Source organism: Pempheris klunzingeri, chromosome 17 (genome assembly GCF_042242105.1).
Source record: "Pempheris klunzingeri isolate RE-2024b chromosome 17, fPemKlu1.hap1, whole genome shotgun sequence".
In the NCBI taxonomy this organism is placed as follows: domain Eukaryota; kingdom Metazoa; phylum Chordata; class Actinopteri; order Acropomatiformes; family Pempheridae; genus Pempheris; species Pempheris klunzingeri.
The window spans coordinates 18,388,221-18,403,088 of NC_092028.1; the positions used below are offsets into that span (position 1 = coordinate 18,388,221).

The window sequence follows — 14,868 nt, forward strand, 5'->3', positions numbered from 1 at the left end:
CAAAGCTGCTGTATGTGAAGCAGCTGATCATTTAATAAGAAATCACCTTTAAGGACTAATCACTGAACTGATCTAATCACCATTAATCATCAATCACTAAGGTGTCTGAAATCAAAGTCTGTGCTAAACAGGTCAGACCCTGGTGCACAGCCTGCACGCTCACTCCAGAGGTGAGTGGCCCCTTTGTTTGGGTGTAAATCGCCTGGAACAAATAAGTAGGCTGCTAATCTCACAGAATATGCAAAGCTGCGAGCAGCAGACGGGTCGGTGGGTCGGTCGGTTGGTCGAGAGTCGAAGCAGAAAAGCGTGACATCCACGGAGTGATGAGAAACAACTGGACGGAAGAGACACTTTGATGAGACAGCTGGTGGGTCCGTAGTTAACGTGGTTCAGCACCTTCAGGGAGGGAGGGAGCGGGCAGATGGAGGACCGTCCCGGAAAAACCTCAGGATCCTTCAAGTGAACGCTGGTCGAAGCATTGATCTGGAGCCTTGAGTACTTAAATAGACTACTAGAGAAAACAGAATAGTGATCTGTATATATTTCTAGAGCTCGGGCAAAGCAAGGTTTTTCCTCCCCGGAGTGAATCCACCTGTTGGAGCAGCGGCCACAACCTTCAGAGCAGGTGAGAAGCTCCTGATCGTCACTTATAATGTTAACTCAGTGATTCAGTTCACTGGTTTACCCTATAGGATGTTCAAAAGTGAGCTCATGTGTTTATCACAGTGATTTTAGAGTGGAAAGTGCCATTCTAAAAAGTATTAGAATAGCCTACTAATGGTTTTTTTTTTTTTTTTTAAAGGGCCTGTTTCTAGCTAAACATTTTTTTTTTTTATGGTTAATTTATTGTGAGAATTAGGAGAACACCTAATATTCCAGGTTTAGCTCGAAATTTCAAAATCATTTAGGGGATGTGTAGTTTTGGAAATATATTTTCAGCACTTTTTTTTTTAGGTTTTATTTCTAACTGTACCTTAGTGGATGTAGAAAGCGGAAACTATTACTAAAATGATACTGGGAAATTATTGGAATTAAGGTTGAATGTTGGAAACATCTTACCTTTTAGATCAGCCTGTATTTGACATCATCATTGGAGATGCTGGGTGGGGAGCAAAAAATGATGCCTGTGCAAATTAGATGGTGTAACAAGGCCAGACTGAGCTGCACATGGCTCCATACTGTGGTTAAATTTGTTGTTGTTGTTTTTATTCTTCAGAGACTTTGGTATAACACAGTGAGATCAGCTGACTTAGCGCATGTATGTGGATGGTAGCCTACTGTTCATTTATTCTGCTGTTACAGTAACAACATGGGTTCATCTTTTCAGGTGCATGCAAATTGTGTACCTTGTTTTTTCATTTTAGCAGTTTTAAGAATCAGGGATGCAAATCATAGTGTGTAGTATTTGCGGTCATTTTAAAATATTGACTATTTTTGTTACAGCTGCCTGCTAAAAAGCCTGCAGTGAAGCCATGGGATCGACCAGTGCGCCAAAAGGATGCGATCCCAGCATCAGCTCCATTTATTACAACCTGTGTGACCTGACCACAGTGTGGGGGGTCGTGGTGGAGGCCGTCGCTGCTGCTGGTGTGGTGACTTCCTTCGTTCTGTTCATCATCCTCATGGCCAGCTTACCGTTTGTGACAAACAAGAAGAGAAAGGGTATGGTGGCCCTGCAGGCGGGCATTCTTATCTTTACTCTCGGACTCTTTGGACTCACTTTTGCCTTCATCGTGGGCCGGTACTCCACCAGCTGTGCTGCACGGAGGTTCCTCTTTGGGGTACTGTTTGCAGGCTGCCTAGCCTGCCTGGCGATGCATGGGCTGTGGCTCGCCTTGCTGGAGCGGAGAGGCCGGGGGCCCAGGAGCTGGATGCTATGCCTGGGAGCCCTGGGTCTATGGCTGGTCGAGGTGATTATAAAGACCGAGTGGCTCGTCATCACTGTGGTCAGGAGCCCATCCCTGACCATCCCCGACCTGACCTGCGGCATTGATAACCAGGACTTTGTGATGTCTCTGATCTACGTGATGGTTCTGCTGCTTGCTGTGGTGCTGATGCCGGTGCCCTCACTGACACACAAGAACAAGCAGTGGCGCAGAGATGGGGCTTTCATCCTGGTCACGGGGCTCCTCACCTTGGCCATCTGGGTAGCTTGGATTGTCATGTACATCCACGGGAACAGAGTGGTCGGGAACCCGAGCTGGGACGATCCTACGCTGGCTGTGGCCGTGGTGTCAAATGCCTGGGTGTTCCTCTTCCTCTACACCATCCCAGAGATCTGCTTGCTCACCCAGGAGGACCCTGACCAGGAGCAGCCACATGATGGAGATCCCGTTTATCCCGCCAGGAGCTTGATTTACGACAGCATCCTTAAGGAGCCGGAGCCACCCCACCAGAAGGTGTTCATTGAGAATAAAGCCTTCTCTATGGACGAGTCTCCAACAGGTACAGCAGGACACGATATGGTCCATCATTAGTCTTACAGAAACAATGTCGAATTCATTCAACTACATGATGCATTACGTGTGATTAATCATGGTGCTTTGACAAAAAAAGAAAAAAAATCACCAGAAACTGCTCGATCTCTGTGAAGCTGAATGAGAACTGGGAATGAACAAATGTAAACAGCATCCACAGTTATTCAGTGTCAGCTGTTTAGCGTCGAAGGAGAGGGGGAGGTGATTTGTGTGTAAGTAGGCACCGTGTTCTCCTGCCTCTCCAATGTTTGGGTGGCGCCTGCCATGCAAAACTTTTCTGTGTGGTGGAAAAAATGAAAAAAAAAAAAACGAGGACAAGGCAATAGCTCTATTGTACCACGCACACACTTCTCCACCACGCCAACAGAAAATTGCTTTTTTTTTGTGTATGTGTATTAGTGCCTGCTGTGGGAATCTACTTATAGGATAAAACTAAATATGCGCCATTCAGGAACCATGCCCCTCTTATTTAGGACAAAAAGTCTGACCTACTTAACCAAGGTTGTGTCCTTGGCCAATAATAATGACGCATTTACATCAGTCACATAGCGGCAAACAACAATCACCACATCAGTTAGAAAATCTGTAATTATTAATGTTATTTAATAATGTTATTTACTCGTAAACAGCATTTGCTTGGAAGCCTTCCTCTAACACCGGCACTCGTGGTATTTTTAACACAACTGTCACCTGCACATGCTGGACAACAGTGAGAGACGTTTGAGGTCTATCTTCTGTGTGCAGCACATGACCCTGGAGACAAACAGAAACTAATTAGGAGGAAAAACAGTGACAGTGAGATGTTTGGTTGTCAGGCTGGTAAAAAAAAAATATAAGGCAAATGCCGAGTCTGAGTGTGACACTGTCATATGTTTAAAATAGGACATACAGCAGTGTACTTTTAAAGTTTTACAATATCCAACTGGTGTGAGGTGCTTCACTCATCCTGACAGATGCAGTAGATACTGACTCACTTAACTGGTCAGTTTGAGTAGACGCCTGATGCCACAGAGGCTGACGTCAAAGTGTCCTTTTTGAACAACGGCAGATGTCTTAAATGTGTGTTGTTTCTGCTTTTCAAAAGGTTTAAGAAGGTGGAACTTCTGATCTAAAACAAAACCAAAGTAACGGACTAGAAGACAACCATAACAACTCTCATTTTTCAATCCTTTCGATTTCTTTCCCAGTGCCTGCAAAGCCAGTGTCCCCATACGGTGCGTATAATGGTCAGGTACGAAGCGCTGTGTACCAGCCCACTGAAATAGCCCTGATTGCCAAAGGTCTGACTAAGGTGAGCGTGTACACAATATTTTATATCACAACACATATCGACATCACCCTTCTGTCTCATCTGAAACCATCCCTGTGTCTGTGCGTCTCTACAGATGGACCAGGAGACACGGATTCCTCGAGCCACATCCCCGTCTTTAAACCCAGGGAGCGGCGGCGGCGCCCCGGCTCCTCCAGCCGAGTCTTTGCCTGCCTAAGGGCTGTCATATGCAGTGTGAGTCAAGAGTCACCTACACACTCGGACGTTAGAGCCATGAAATAAAATCTCCAGCAGGGGTTTGTTCTTCCTCCAAGAGTTCCTAGTATCAAATGTAACGCATCCTCCTCTCTCTTCCCCGGGAAGATGCTTTAAATAATAATGCACTGTGGTGATTTTCTAGCAATATGCTGTAATGAGACCTAGTTCCTCACACACACACACACACACACGCACACGTCCTCAATTTGTCTCGTTCTTTATTCCTGCGATGTTCGCGCACTGTTCTGTATGGACAGGGGTTGGGTGTTGCACATAAAAGATTCTCAAGACACAGACAATATCAGTGGCCAGCTAATAAAGGCTAATGTCAAGGCTACATAGTCGTGGTGTTTTTCCTTTGAAAATGTGCCTCAGCTCCTCCGTTTCCATTCTCACTTTATGGCAACTTGAGTGCATTGAACCTTTGACTGTCAGCTATAAACCAGCTTTGCTCACTTCTATCTTCACTCACTTAACTCCAAAAAAAAAAAAAAGTCAATAATCGAAGACAAAGAGTGGCATCTATGTATCTGTATGGGTCAACTGTTCCGTCTCTGCCTTTTACATTCCTACAAAATCTAAATCACGGAGTGGAGCTATATAGAAAAGGCAAGGGTCTCTACTTCAACTGTTACATGGTAGGTTTAATGCACAAACACTGTTTTGTTCTCACTGATGTAATTTGTTTCTTGTCATAAATCTGCTGCCTGTAATTTCTCAATCTGTTGGCTGTCATAACATCGTTCGCTTGTGAAATTATGTTGTGATTCAGACTTCCTCTAAAAGCCACATGATTTTGTAGTGTCTTGGATTTATAAGTAATGTAATTTTATGGAAAGCTGTAAATTCTAACTTATTAAACTTGTAAAGGTTACTTAAATCCTGTGTGGCTGTTGGATTTTTGGATGGTAACAAACTCATGAGGAAGCCAATAAGGCATAAAAGCAAGAGGAAGTGTCACACTGCCCAAAGCAGCTATTTACATATGTTGACTTGATAAGCTTACAGGTCTGTGCCTTGTGCAGGGATTGGATCTCATACTGTGGCGTAATGGGCATAAACCATGGCTGTAAACCATTTTAGGTAGCACTGCGATGGATACTGTGGCAGTGTAACACTGTCCAACCAGTAAAATCTGACAATAAATCCATGTCGTGCTCATTTCTGGACTGAACTGGTTAGGACATGTTGAGTTTAGGCATTACAAAGAGATTTGATGGGGAATCTGTTAATAACTGCACTGTTTGACAGAAACAGCAGTAAAAGGCTGCATAAAGAGGTCTCTGCATGCATGTTTGTTACATAGGAAGCTGAGTGGCTACAAATAAACACCATGTGGGCACCATCACACACACACACACACACACAGATTAAATGTGATTTCAACAGTCCTGAAATGCTGCTTGTTTTGAAATCAATCATTTTTGTGGAGAATACAAATTGGCTTTAGACAAATTAACACGGACAGCTGCTTTGACCTCTTCCTGTTCTCTACAGGGAGAGGAACAATTATTCACATCTAATTTGACACACACAGTTTCAGAGTGAGCTGTGGCTGCCTAGCAGCGGGCTGAGTAGGATCTCTCCCAATTACTCCCACCATCCTGTAGTCAGCAGCCACGAGTGCTTGCTCAGAAAGGAAATTGCTCACAAACTGGAAATCAGACATGAATGTGGTGACTTTACTCTGAAATGCCTCGTGCCTGCACCCTTTGATCCCCTGCGCATAGAGCTCAAAAACACGCAGGCAGCTTGGTCTTGTCAAAGAACCTGGATTTATCAACCAAAGATTTATCCAAATTTAAACAAAATGAGGCATGCAGACATTTCCTTTACACGGTGGTAACTGTCTCACACCACTGACCTGGTTAGCTCTAGATTAATGGGCAACAGAGGCATCTTAACTGGATTTCACCCATGCAGCTCTGCATAAGAGCGACCCCACAACATAAACACATGAAACCTTGCCAAGGTCTTTATTTATATCAGACATTAATTCCTGATCCGTGACTTGAGCTGACATCAAAACCAGCATCTTCCTCTCACGGGCAGCGACCGTAAATCCCCTGATAATATGAGTAGCTGTCTTGAGCACATGGACACGGGTGGTTACATGACCAATGGTGGTTGAGCTCAGCTTGAGGGAGTCAGCACTACCAATCACAAGCAGCTGCCCCCACTTAATGCATTTCCTTGTCACTGTGACAACCCTCAGTGGACAGAGCTGATCAAACAGAAATGACTGAGCCCACAGTCCAGACAACAGGGACTCAGTATTAATAGGTGGTACCATCTGGTGATGTTATTCAGTAGATCAATTTCTTAAAACGCATGTTGCTTTGAGAGATGAAATCGTCAAACAATACATCTCTGAATTTGTACAGTTTGTCCCAGAGGCAATGAGCAATATTCGAACAAAGGCTTTATTCATGAGAGTAAACCTTTTTAAGGATTACAAAAGTAAACAGCTTTAATAGGTGCTCCGCATTTAAAAAACGCTGATGATTGAGGTACAAACGGAAACAAGGCATTAACAGTTTTGCTGTTTAATCCCCCAGTGTTTTTAGAAATGTGTTCTTATAACTGAGATCCAAAGTAAATTCCTTGGAAACCAAGGCTGAGAACAATAATGATATGATCCGCAAAGATAAACATGTCATATGTTGAAAGCTTCATGGCGACTACTAAATGGCCCTGGTGGTGTGGTTGTTTTCTAAACAGCCGTTTCCAATTTCAGGAATTAGCCTCATCTTTTATGCAAATATGGACGAGGAAACTCAGTGTGCTCGTGTGCAAATCTATGACAACTGGACAAACTGAAATGAATGAAAATCGTGTTATAGGATCAAAACCTCCAGAACAGCAACTAAACAGACTTCATGGTGAGTTTTCTTAAACTATCTTTAATATTTTGCATTTTATATATAAATTGTGCTCATTTCCACTTATAGAATACAAGCAGAAATATGGTGAAAGACTCCACCCACATTGTGCCACTAAAAACACAGTTTTGCTTAAGACAAAGTCCACAATAATTCAGTCTGCATGTTTTGTCAGCTTCCCAAACAAACACTATCAATCCAGCTTTGTACAGGAGGACTGCCATCTAGTGGAGCCACAGCAAACAATCAGAGATTTGTCCTTGCCTTCAGATAACCTTAATGATTTTATTGTCCATTTCACAAATGATGTCACAGCAGTCAGCTAAACAGGCAAATGTGAAAATACAAAGGAACTCTTGCCCGTGAAAATCCAGCTCAGTTACAGGAGTGAGAATTCAACAAAAGGTCAGCGGTGATCAGTAAGTTATAAAACATTTTAACAGGCATCAGCAGTGTGAATGTCCCGTTCTCTTTGGAGCTCGATGTGATACTGAAGGTGGCAGGTGAATGCTGATTACCACTTACCTCAGACTGTGGGATGCAAATGCTTGGTTCGGTCCCTGATGGTTAGCTACATGTGGTAAGCTCCCCGGCAGACACGTCAGTTACACAGTTACACAGACAGTCTGCCGATGGAAACCTTTGCTGTCTGTCTGTCTGTCTGTCTGTCCGAACGTCTCTGCTGACCCCGACATGAAACGTCACTGGGGGTTCTTGAGTTTTTCCAAACTGGCACTCCTGTCCTGCTGCTGCTGCTTCTGTCTCTTGAGAAGACGGTAGGCCTCCACTGCTCGCTCCCTCTCCTCCTCCATTATTCTCTGTCTGGCCATGGAGGGCTTGGTTGTGGAGGCCACTGTGTGGCCTAACAGAGAGGTCAGAAGCAGCTCCCTTGATGCCTTCTGGATGTTGGAGGTAGAGGGGAAAAAAAAAAAAAAAAAAAAAGGAAAAACAAAACACAGTTAACTCCTTACTAAACCGTTAAGATCGCTAATACAGCAATGATGACGGCACAGCAGCTTACCTGAGGTTTAACAGGAGCTTTCTTGGGTTTGGCGCTCAAAGACGGTGGAGCCATTGAAACCTCACCAAAGGGAACATTATCTACGAAACACAAGCCCATCATATCGGTGTGCAAACGAGTTCATAGTCTGCTTTGGCAACTGCATTTCCCTCAGTTATAGAAATAATAATTAATTTTGATTTGATTGTGATGTTTTGGCTATTTTGGAGGCAGTAGAATAAGTAACAAACCACATTATATTATTTAGCTCTGTTTTGATCTCCATCCAGTTTTATGTTAAATATCAGGCATCTAAGCTACTAAATGCTCCACTATGTTCACCAACTAGTTGCTAATTTTAACTCTAATTTCAACTTTTATTTTAAACTTAAGACAAAAGTTTAGGTTCCTCTGGGATACTGTGGCCACATGATTCTTTTTCATATAAAAAAATTTGTAAATAATCAGCCAGTTACGTCTCACTTTGGCAACATTACATTACATACATTAAGATAAAGGCTAGCTTTAATTAAGGTAAAAAGCTGCTGTAGCATTTTGTCACCTACAACAACACCGAGAATTAATCTGTCGATTATTAGGCACCAGTCAGCTTGTGGTGCCAAAAACAGTGAAACTATCGAGAAGGAACGCACCTCCTGATCATCTTAAACTGACCTCTAACTAAGAGAGTGTGTGCTTGTACTGAATTACATAGCAAGAGCTGCTCCCTCACATCCTTTGTAGTGGAAATTGTTCCAGAAAATCAAGCTTTCATTACCTACAAACATCTCTTTTTCCATCTCTGCCACTTGTCTGTCCAACTTTTTCTGCTGTAGCTTCTGTAGTTTAACTTTATCATACCTGTAGATGAACAGGAAAAGATCAAATAAATTAGACACGAAACATCAGGGAATTACAACAACTTTTACATTTCTGTCTTCAAGCTTATTTTATATAAAAGTTTTAAAAAAAATGTTGAATTTAAGCGTAGACGATAACTGAACACCACAACATATCACATTTGTATGTCTTGATTGTGTCAGGCACATGAAACCAACAAAGACGACATTACCCATCGCTACGATGAGCAGGAGGATGATGGGCTTTAACTGATTCAGCTGGCCCCACCCTTCGTTGACATCCCAGCACACACACAAATCATCGGTTAAGAGAAAAGCGGCTACAGGTGTACTCACTCCTTCTTCTTCTCAGACTTGCCCTTGTTTGCAGGCCTCTCTTGTTCGTCTGCATCCAGCTCAGGCTTTCTGTCCACTTGGTTCTTGCTGAGGAAGAGGACGTGCTTCGTCTCGGTGTCCATGCGCCGCAGGTATGCCTTCACGCTCTCCTCCTTTCTCCTCCTGAAATGTGGGACAGGTATGTCTCCATCCTGGGAATCATCTGGTTTCCCATGAGGGAAGATGGCAGACACACAGACACAAAAACACAAATTCCTCAGTGGTTATAAACAAACCCAAAGGCTGGCAGAAGTGTGTAACTCCTACTCACTCTCTTTTAGCTTTTTGGGCTTGTGGGGACCCGTCTTCATCCTCTCCTTGCTCTTCATGATCTCTCTGAGCCTGAAGGGGATGTGTTCAAGGTGGTCCTCTTTGGATTTGCTAGCTTTAGCATCTCGTTTGCGCTTATCACTGAAATTCAGACACAACACATGTAGGGAAAAATGTAATAAACACGAGGTTTTGAACGCCATGTATAAAACAAATGCCCTCTTACACAAAGGTGATGCTAACAACCTGAATCTTATTTTGATGGGTCGCGCTAACGTAGAGTGCTAATAACAGTTAGCTGTTTTAGCTAGCTGGCAGCTTTTCTGCGATACATTTAGCTTCTCTGCGTTACCTTGAATGTTGTCCAGCTTTGGCTGCTTGTTTTCCTGACTCGTTAGTCAAGTTCTTCTTATTCTTCCCCATGTTACTACAGTTAATTTCGGCACATTACGAACTATTTTAGCACAGCATTAACACGTGTGGAGTCGATTAGCTTCAACCTTTAGCGACAGAGATGGAGGAAAGTGAAGAGCTCTCACTCCGCGGTCCTTTTCGGGTACCGTGGACAAGCTAATTATTAGCCACATGCTGCAAACTCATTTCTCTAAATGTCTTAAAATGAAGCAAAGTCTCCCCTCAGTGATTGTGAAAATATTTGATGATCTCTAGTTTAATAATTTTTCATTCATTTATTTTGCCTTATTTGTAATGCTCCTAGATATTTTTATTATTTAATTTTGTGTATGTATTTATCTTCGTGCAATTTGTTTTATATTATTGTATATGATTCAACTCTCCCGTCCATTATTAAGTGTCTTGCTGCGTCTTGTATATGATTCAGCTAAAAAAAAACAAAAACTGATTTTTACAGACATTTGGAGAAAATCTCTTTTAAGAGTTTTGAAGGCAGCTTAAAGCTTCATGATGCTCTTGCACCTTACTTGATTTGTACTTTTAAGCTGCCTGTGTATAATTGTGAAATTGTGAGATCTAAAAATATCTCTTGATTTTAACTGATATAAAAAAAAAAAAAACTGAAATCCCGCCTGGTAGGATGCTTTTATCCCAGAGTGATACATAAATTTATCAGACGATCTTTGCTGGAAACTTCATTCTCATTGGTTAAAATGAGGGCTGGTGCTTCCGTATGTCACCACTAGATGACGTCGTTGTTTCAGCATGTTTGATGTAGTTCAGTTAATTTGACCATCCAGACTGATTTTTGTTTATGATTTTGACTATGATAAGCAGCCATAATGGAATATTAGGACTTAAAGTGACGTGTATTTTTCACATAACAAATATATTTGATAGTGAAAGAGGGTTTAAAAAGGAGTAAGATTACGTCAAACTGAATCTAATCATTGGTAGAGCTGAAACAAGTTGATCAATCAGTTCGTTGTTTGGAAGAAAATTAAAATGCATCAATTTAGATGACTGATAAAAGCTTTGGTCTATTAATAAGCCAAACAGGTCAAATATTTCTGCATTAAAATCATCCAATAGGCCCAATTCTGAGTAATGGGGAAGGGGTTGGTGAAAGAAGTCCTCAGATCATTTACAACTAAAAATGTATGTAAAAGCTGTCTAATAAATGCAGTGGAGTAAGAAGTACAATATTTTATCCAGAATCTAGTGGAGTAGATGTGTAAAGTAAAATAAAATGGAAGTAAATCTAAATTGTAGGCTACTTGTGTACAGTACAGTAGAAAACATGTACCAAGTTACTTCTTGTCACAGCAAAACCAAAAAATTGAGGATGTCATCTCTGGCATTTAAAGTATTTTTACTATCATTTTGGCATTTGATAGATTAAATGATTAACCCTCTGATCAAAGCATTCAGCATTTTGTTCCTGAGCATACATCAGACATGAGGCGTGCAGTGTGCCATTCATGTCTCCAGCAGCACTCCTGACACGACATGGTGTTCAGTGTGTGTGATTACTCATCGATTTAATGGTATCAAATGCATCGCCTGATTCTGCCAGATGCTTTTGTGATTGCGTGCAGATTATTAGAGAGAGAACTGGGGACCAGGTGTGTGTTCATGTGTGTGTGTCAGCCAATCCCCTGCTGACTGCACTCTTTTATATGCACAGTGAAAGGCCCTGCAGTTTATTGGCTGACAGCGTCGTAATCTTCTCAGAGTCTGAGGTGTATAAGAGGGATCCACTAAACACGACTCATCGTGTACCAGCAGCCCTGATCTCCACGACACCATCAACAAAGACTGGGCTTTCTGAGTTTGAGTTTGTTTCTGAGCTGCTGACTATATATGTGTCCAAGGAGATTAATACTCTATCTGGTACAACTGCACAGTCTAGTTCAGTCCATAAAATCTGCCATAAAATACTCCTACTTTTATAATGCCTATAACATTTAGTTTATTCATTGTCATGGAGGTGTTAATTAGATGATATTGAAGTCATAGTGATGGTATCATACTGGACTGTGTTTCTAATATTCTGCCCCTGAAACACCTCTAAATACGATGCCGTGTGTCACCTTTCATCAATAAACATATAATTGATTTTACACATTTATGACAATGCCAAAAAAAAATAAACATTATAAAATGTGTAAAGGTAGAACTCATGGTGGAGCTGATGTATCAAATTACATTAGATTGCACAGTTGTACCTGATAAAGTGGATTTTTTTTTTATAACACTGACCTTATAACACTTTTTACTAGTTTATCACACAGTTCAAAAGAACCAGCATGTAAGCTGTTGTCTGCATGTCGTGGCTGCTGTTTCATTTTGGTGTCCGCCGCCCGCTGAATGTGTTGCTATTACGGGAGCTGTAGCTGTAACTCAGAGACATCGTCCTGCACAAACTCTGAACAAAACTCGGATTTTATTTAATTTTTTTTTCCAATTTCAAACGCTTCTTGTTTTTGCCAAACTTGGTGTGATATTAAACCACGTTAAAGTGCTTGAGACATGACAGAATTCCTGTCATAATGCTTCATTTCTCCCTTTTCAAAAGAGAGTAGCTTTATGTATGTGAACCACAAAACGGCCTCCTCAGAACAGTAAAGCCATGTTGTACTGATTACTAGTATTTAAAGTTTGACGTGTCTTTGCTTTGTTTCTTTGTTTGACGAAAAGGAATAATACCACTCTCGCACAGCTAGCAGCAGTTAGCTTAGCTTAGCTTAGCCCAAAGGAAAACAGCTATAGGGACATATTCAGTCTACCATCACCTGCAAAGCTCTCTAATGAACACGTTATATTTTGGATGGAGGTATATGGAGGTAACGATGTTATGCTGTTTGTTGGCCGGATGCAGTGACTTCCTGGTTGCCTGGCAACCTCACATTGATGACAAGACTCCAGATACGAAGGAGCCACAATCACATCCAGCTATATCAAAATAAAGAATATGTTAAATATGATTTTAGGCTAACTTGGCCAGCTTGCTTTCAAAGCACCATTTTTGGAAATTTCAAGTGTCCTCATTTGCTGCAGGAAAAATATATATTTGTTAAATTCTGTGGGAAGTGAAGGTTTTTACTGTACAATGGAGGTAAAAGGGACTTACTGCAGATTTAGTGTTGGCCTAGTAACTAAATGTAAAATAAGGCTTCTTAAATCTTTAATCTTTAATTGTCTTGGATTCTTATGATGGATTTTCTTTTTGGATCAAACCATTACTGCCAGCCAAATAATGAACTTTGGTTGGACAGTTTTTCATTTCCATCATCTCAGTCTCTTTTTGTTCTTATGGTTTAGGGGGATAATGTGTTTTCTACAAGTGACAAACAAGGTGGAGATGCAAAAGCACTCAGCCTTCATTAAATGTCAGCATGCGACATATTCATCGCCCCATGTCACATGTTAGCTTTATGCCATTGAATGCTTTCTAACAACCGTGTAGCAATAGACAGAGTCAGAATCTGGACCACTAGTACGACGATTCCAGCTGTCCCGATCAGACCCTGGTGTTGCTCAATCCAGCGAGAGATTCCACCCAGACAGCCGCCCAGGAAGATCACACTCTGAGCGGTAAACTCATCCAGCTGCTGGGCTCCAACGCCACACTGAGAGTTCCACACCGTGCCGTTCTCCAAAGGGTCCACGCAGCACGTCGCAGGGACGCCACAGGCCAGCACGCCTGGAGCCGAGCAGTTGTAATATCTGACGAAAAGAAAAAACATCCAGTAAGATATTTGCTCATTCAAGGCATTCCTACATCATGACCAATAAGTCATGAGGTCCCTCTTCTATAAATATATCCAAATTCATCACCCTCTACTCACATGTTGATCTCCCAGTCACGGTAGTCATCTGCGCCACAGCACTGCAGATTTGACTGAATCTCATCCGTGATGAACCTCAGATCCAGGTCATCCTGGTAGCGCACCATGGCAGCCAACATCCCCGACCGCAGGTAGTCTCCAATCTGACCCTGTAGACTGTAGGCCACGATGGCGGCCAGCGCCTGGGCTGCGATGAGCACTAGCACCGCGGCAGAGAACAGCTTGAGTAGGGAGCAGTTCTCTCTCAGGGCTCCCACACAGCCCGACAGGCAGAGCACAGTCAGCAAGAAGCCCAGAGTCACAAGTATCAGCATTGGGTCGGTGCCGATGCTGCCGATCTTCTCCTGAGCAAACGACTCCTTGGTGATGAGGCCCCATAACCCCAGACCAAGAACCACCAGGCCCAGAACTGTGAACGTCAGATTGCACAGGAACAAGGCGTATTTTAGGAAATAGTCCATCAAAGAATAACCATAGTGGGGTCGGATACTTGCGGTTACAGGGCTGTTGTGGTTCTGCCCATTGTTTGGCCCTGTTTGGTGAGATTCAGTAGTGACATGGCCAAGCTCTGCAGAATCCTCCTTTGCAGAGGCTGTCTTTGGACACACAAGAATGCAACTAAATACAAAAGGTTCAGAGAACGAATGCCACCTAAAGAATGTAACGACACAGAGCTGCACAATATTCAGAGAGGACCTTAATGTAGCATAACGCTAATTCAAAAGTGACCCCTTACCTTTGGTATGAGCGGACTGAACTCATTCTGCGTGGTGTCCCTCCTCGACCACGGCAAAAAAATCCTTTTTATTATCAAATATCTCATGTTGTCAGCCAGTGGGAGATGCTTCTCCCTGTGCCTTTAGCCGGTGAGAATGACATGAACTAGAGAGGAGCATAAGGGGGAGCGTTCGCTACAGTGTGAACAGAGGAGCATGTGAGCTGAGGTGGGGAGGCCATGCAGCGTTTAGCCTCCGGCTGCTGCCAGGCGTGGGATTTCTTCATCATGTGAGAGTCACAGTGAAGGGATTACACACACACACACACACACACACACACGTACACACACGTAAGAGTAGAACACGAGACTTTTGATGTGAGGTTTACGCTCATAGACCACTAATATGTCAAGGCGTTATGTAATAAAATAACTGCTCTTGGAGAAAATGATATGATTCGCTTCTCTGACTGTAACTGGAAGAAAATTATAAAAC

The 14,868-nt window shown here is 42.5% G+C and overlaps 3 protein-coding genes across 4 annotated transcripts; 1 reads left to right on the forward strand and 2 right to left on the reverse strand.

Moving 5' to 3' along the window:
- The first annotated feature begins 1,472 nt into the window (after positions 1–1,472).
- On the forward strand, positions 1,473–3,964 carry LOC139216376 (G-protein coupled receptor family C group 5 member C-like). Its single transcript, XM_070847467.1, has 3 exons — positions 1,473–2,445; positions 3,665–3,768; positions 3,863–3,964. The coding sequence occupies exons 1-3, from the start codon at positions 1,473–1,475 to the stop codon at positions 3,962–3,964; spliced, it is 1,179 nt and encodes a 392-aa protein (XP_070703568.1).
- Positions 3,965–5,799: 1,835 nt separating this feature from the next.
- On the reverse strand, positions 5,800–9,896 carry ccdc137 (coiled-coil domain containing 137). 2 transcript variants are annotated; one of them, XM_070847938.1, is made up of 6 exons: positions 9,745–9,896; positions 9,394–9,533; positions 9,084–9,285; positions 8,666–8,748; positions 7,909–7,988; positions 5,800–7,783 (listed from the first exon to the last, which is right to left on the reverse strand). In XM_070847938.1, exons 1-6 carry the CDS (start codon positions 9,813–9,815, stop codon positions 7,589–7,591), a joined length of 771 nt encoding a protein of 256 aa, XP_070704039.1. In that variant the 5' UTR covers positions 9,816–9,896; the 3' UTR covers positions 5,800–7,588. The 2 variants fall into 2 exon arrangements, with proteins under 2 accessions (XP_070704039.1, XP_070704038.1); XM_070847937.1 differs by having other exon boundaries at positions 5,800–7,786.
- A 3,332-nt stretch (positions 9,897–13,228) lies between these two features.
- On the reverse strand, positions 13,229–14,480 carry tspan10 (tetraspanin 10). The gene is made up of 3 exons (XM_070847471.1): positions 14,394–14,480; positions 13,658–14,253; positions 13,229–13,535 (listed from the first exon to the last, which is right to left on the reverse strand). Exons 1-3 carry the CDS (start codon positions 14,478–14,480, stop codon positions 13,229–13,231), a joined length of 990 nt encoding a protein of 329 aa, XP_070703572.1.
- Positions 14,481–14,868: the final 388 nt, after the last annotated feature.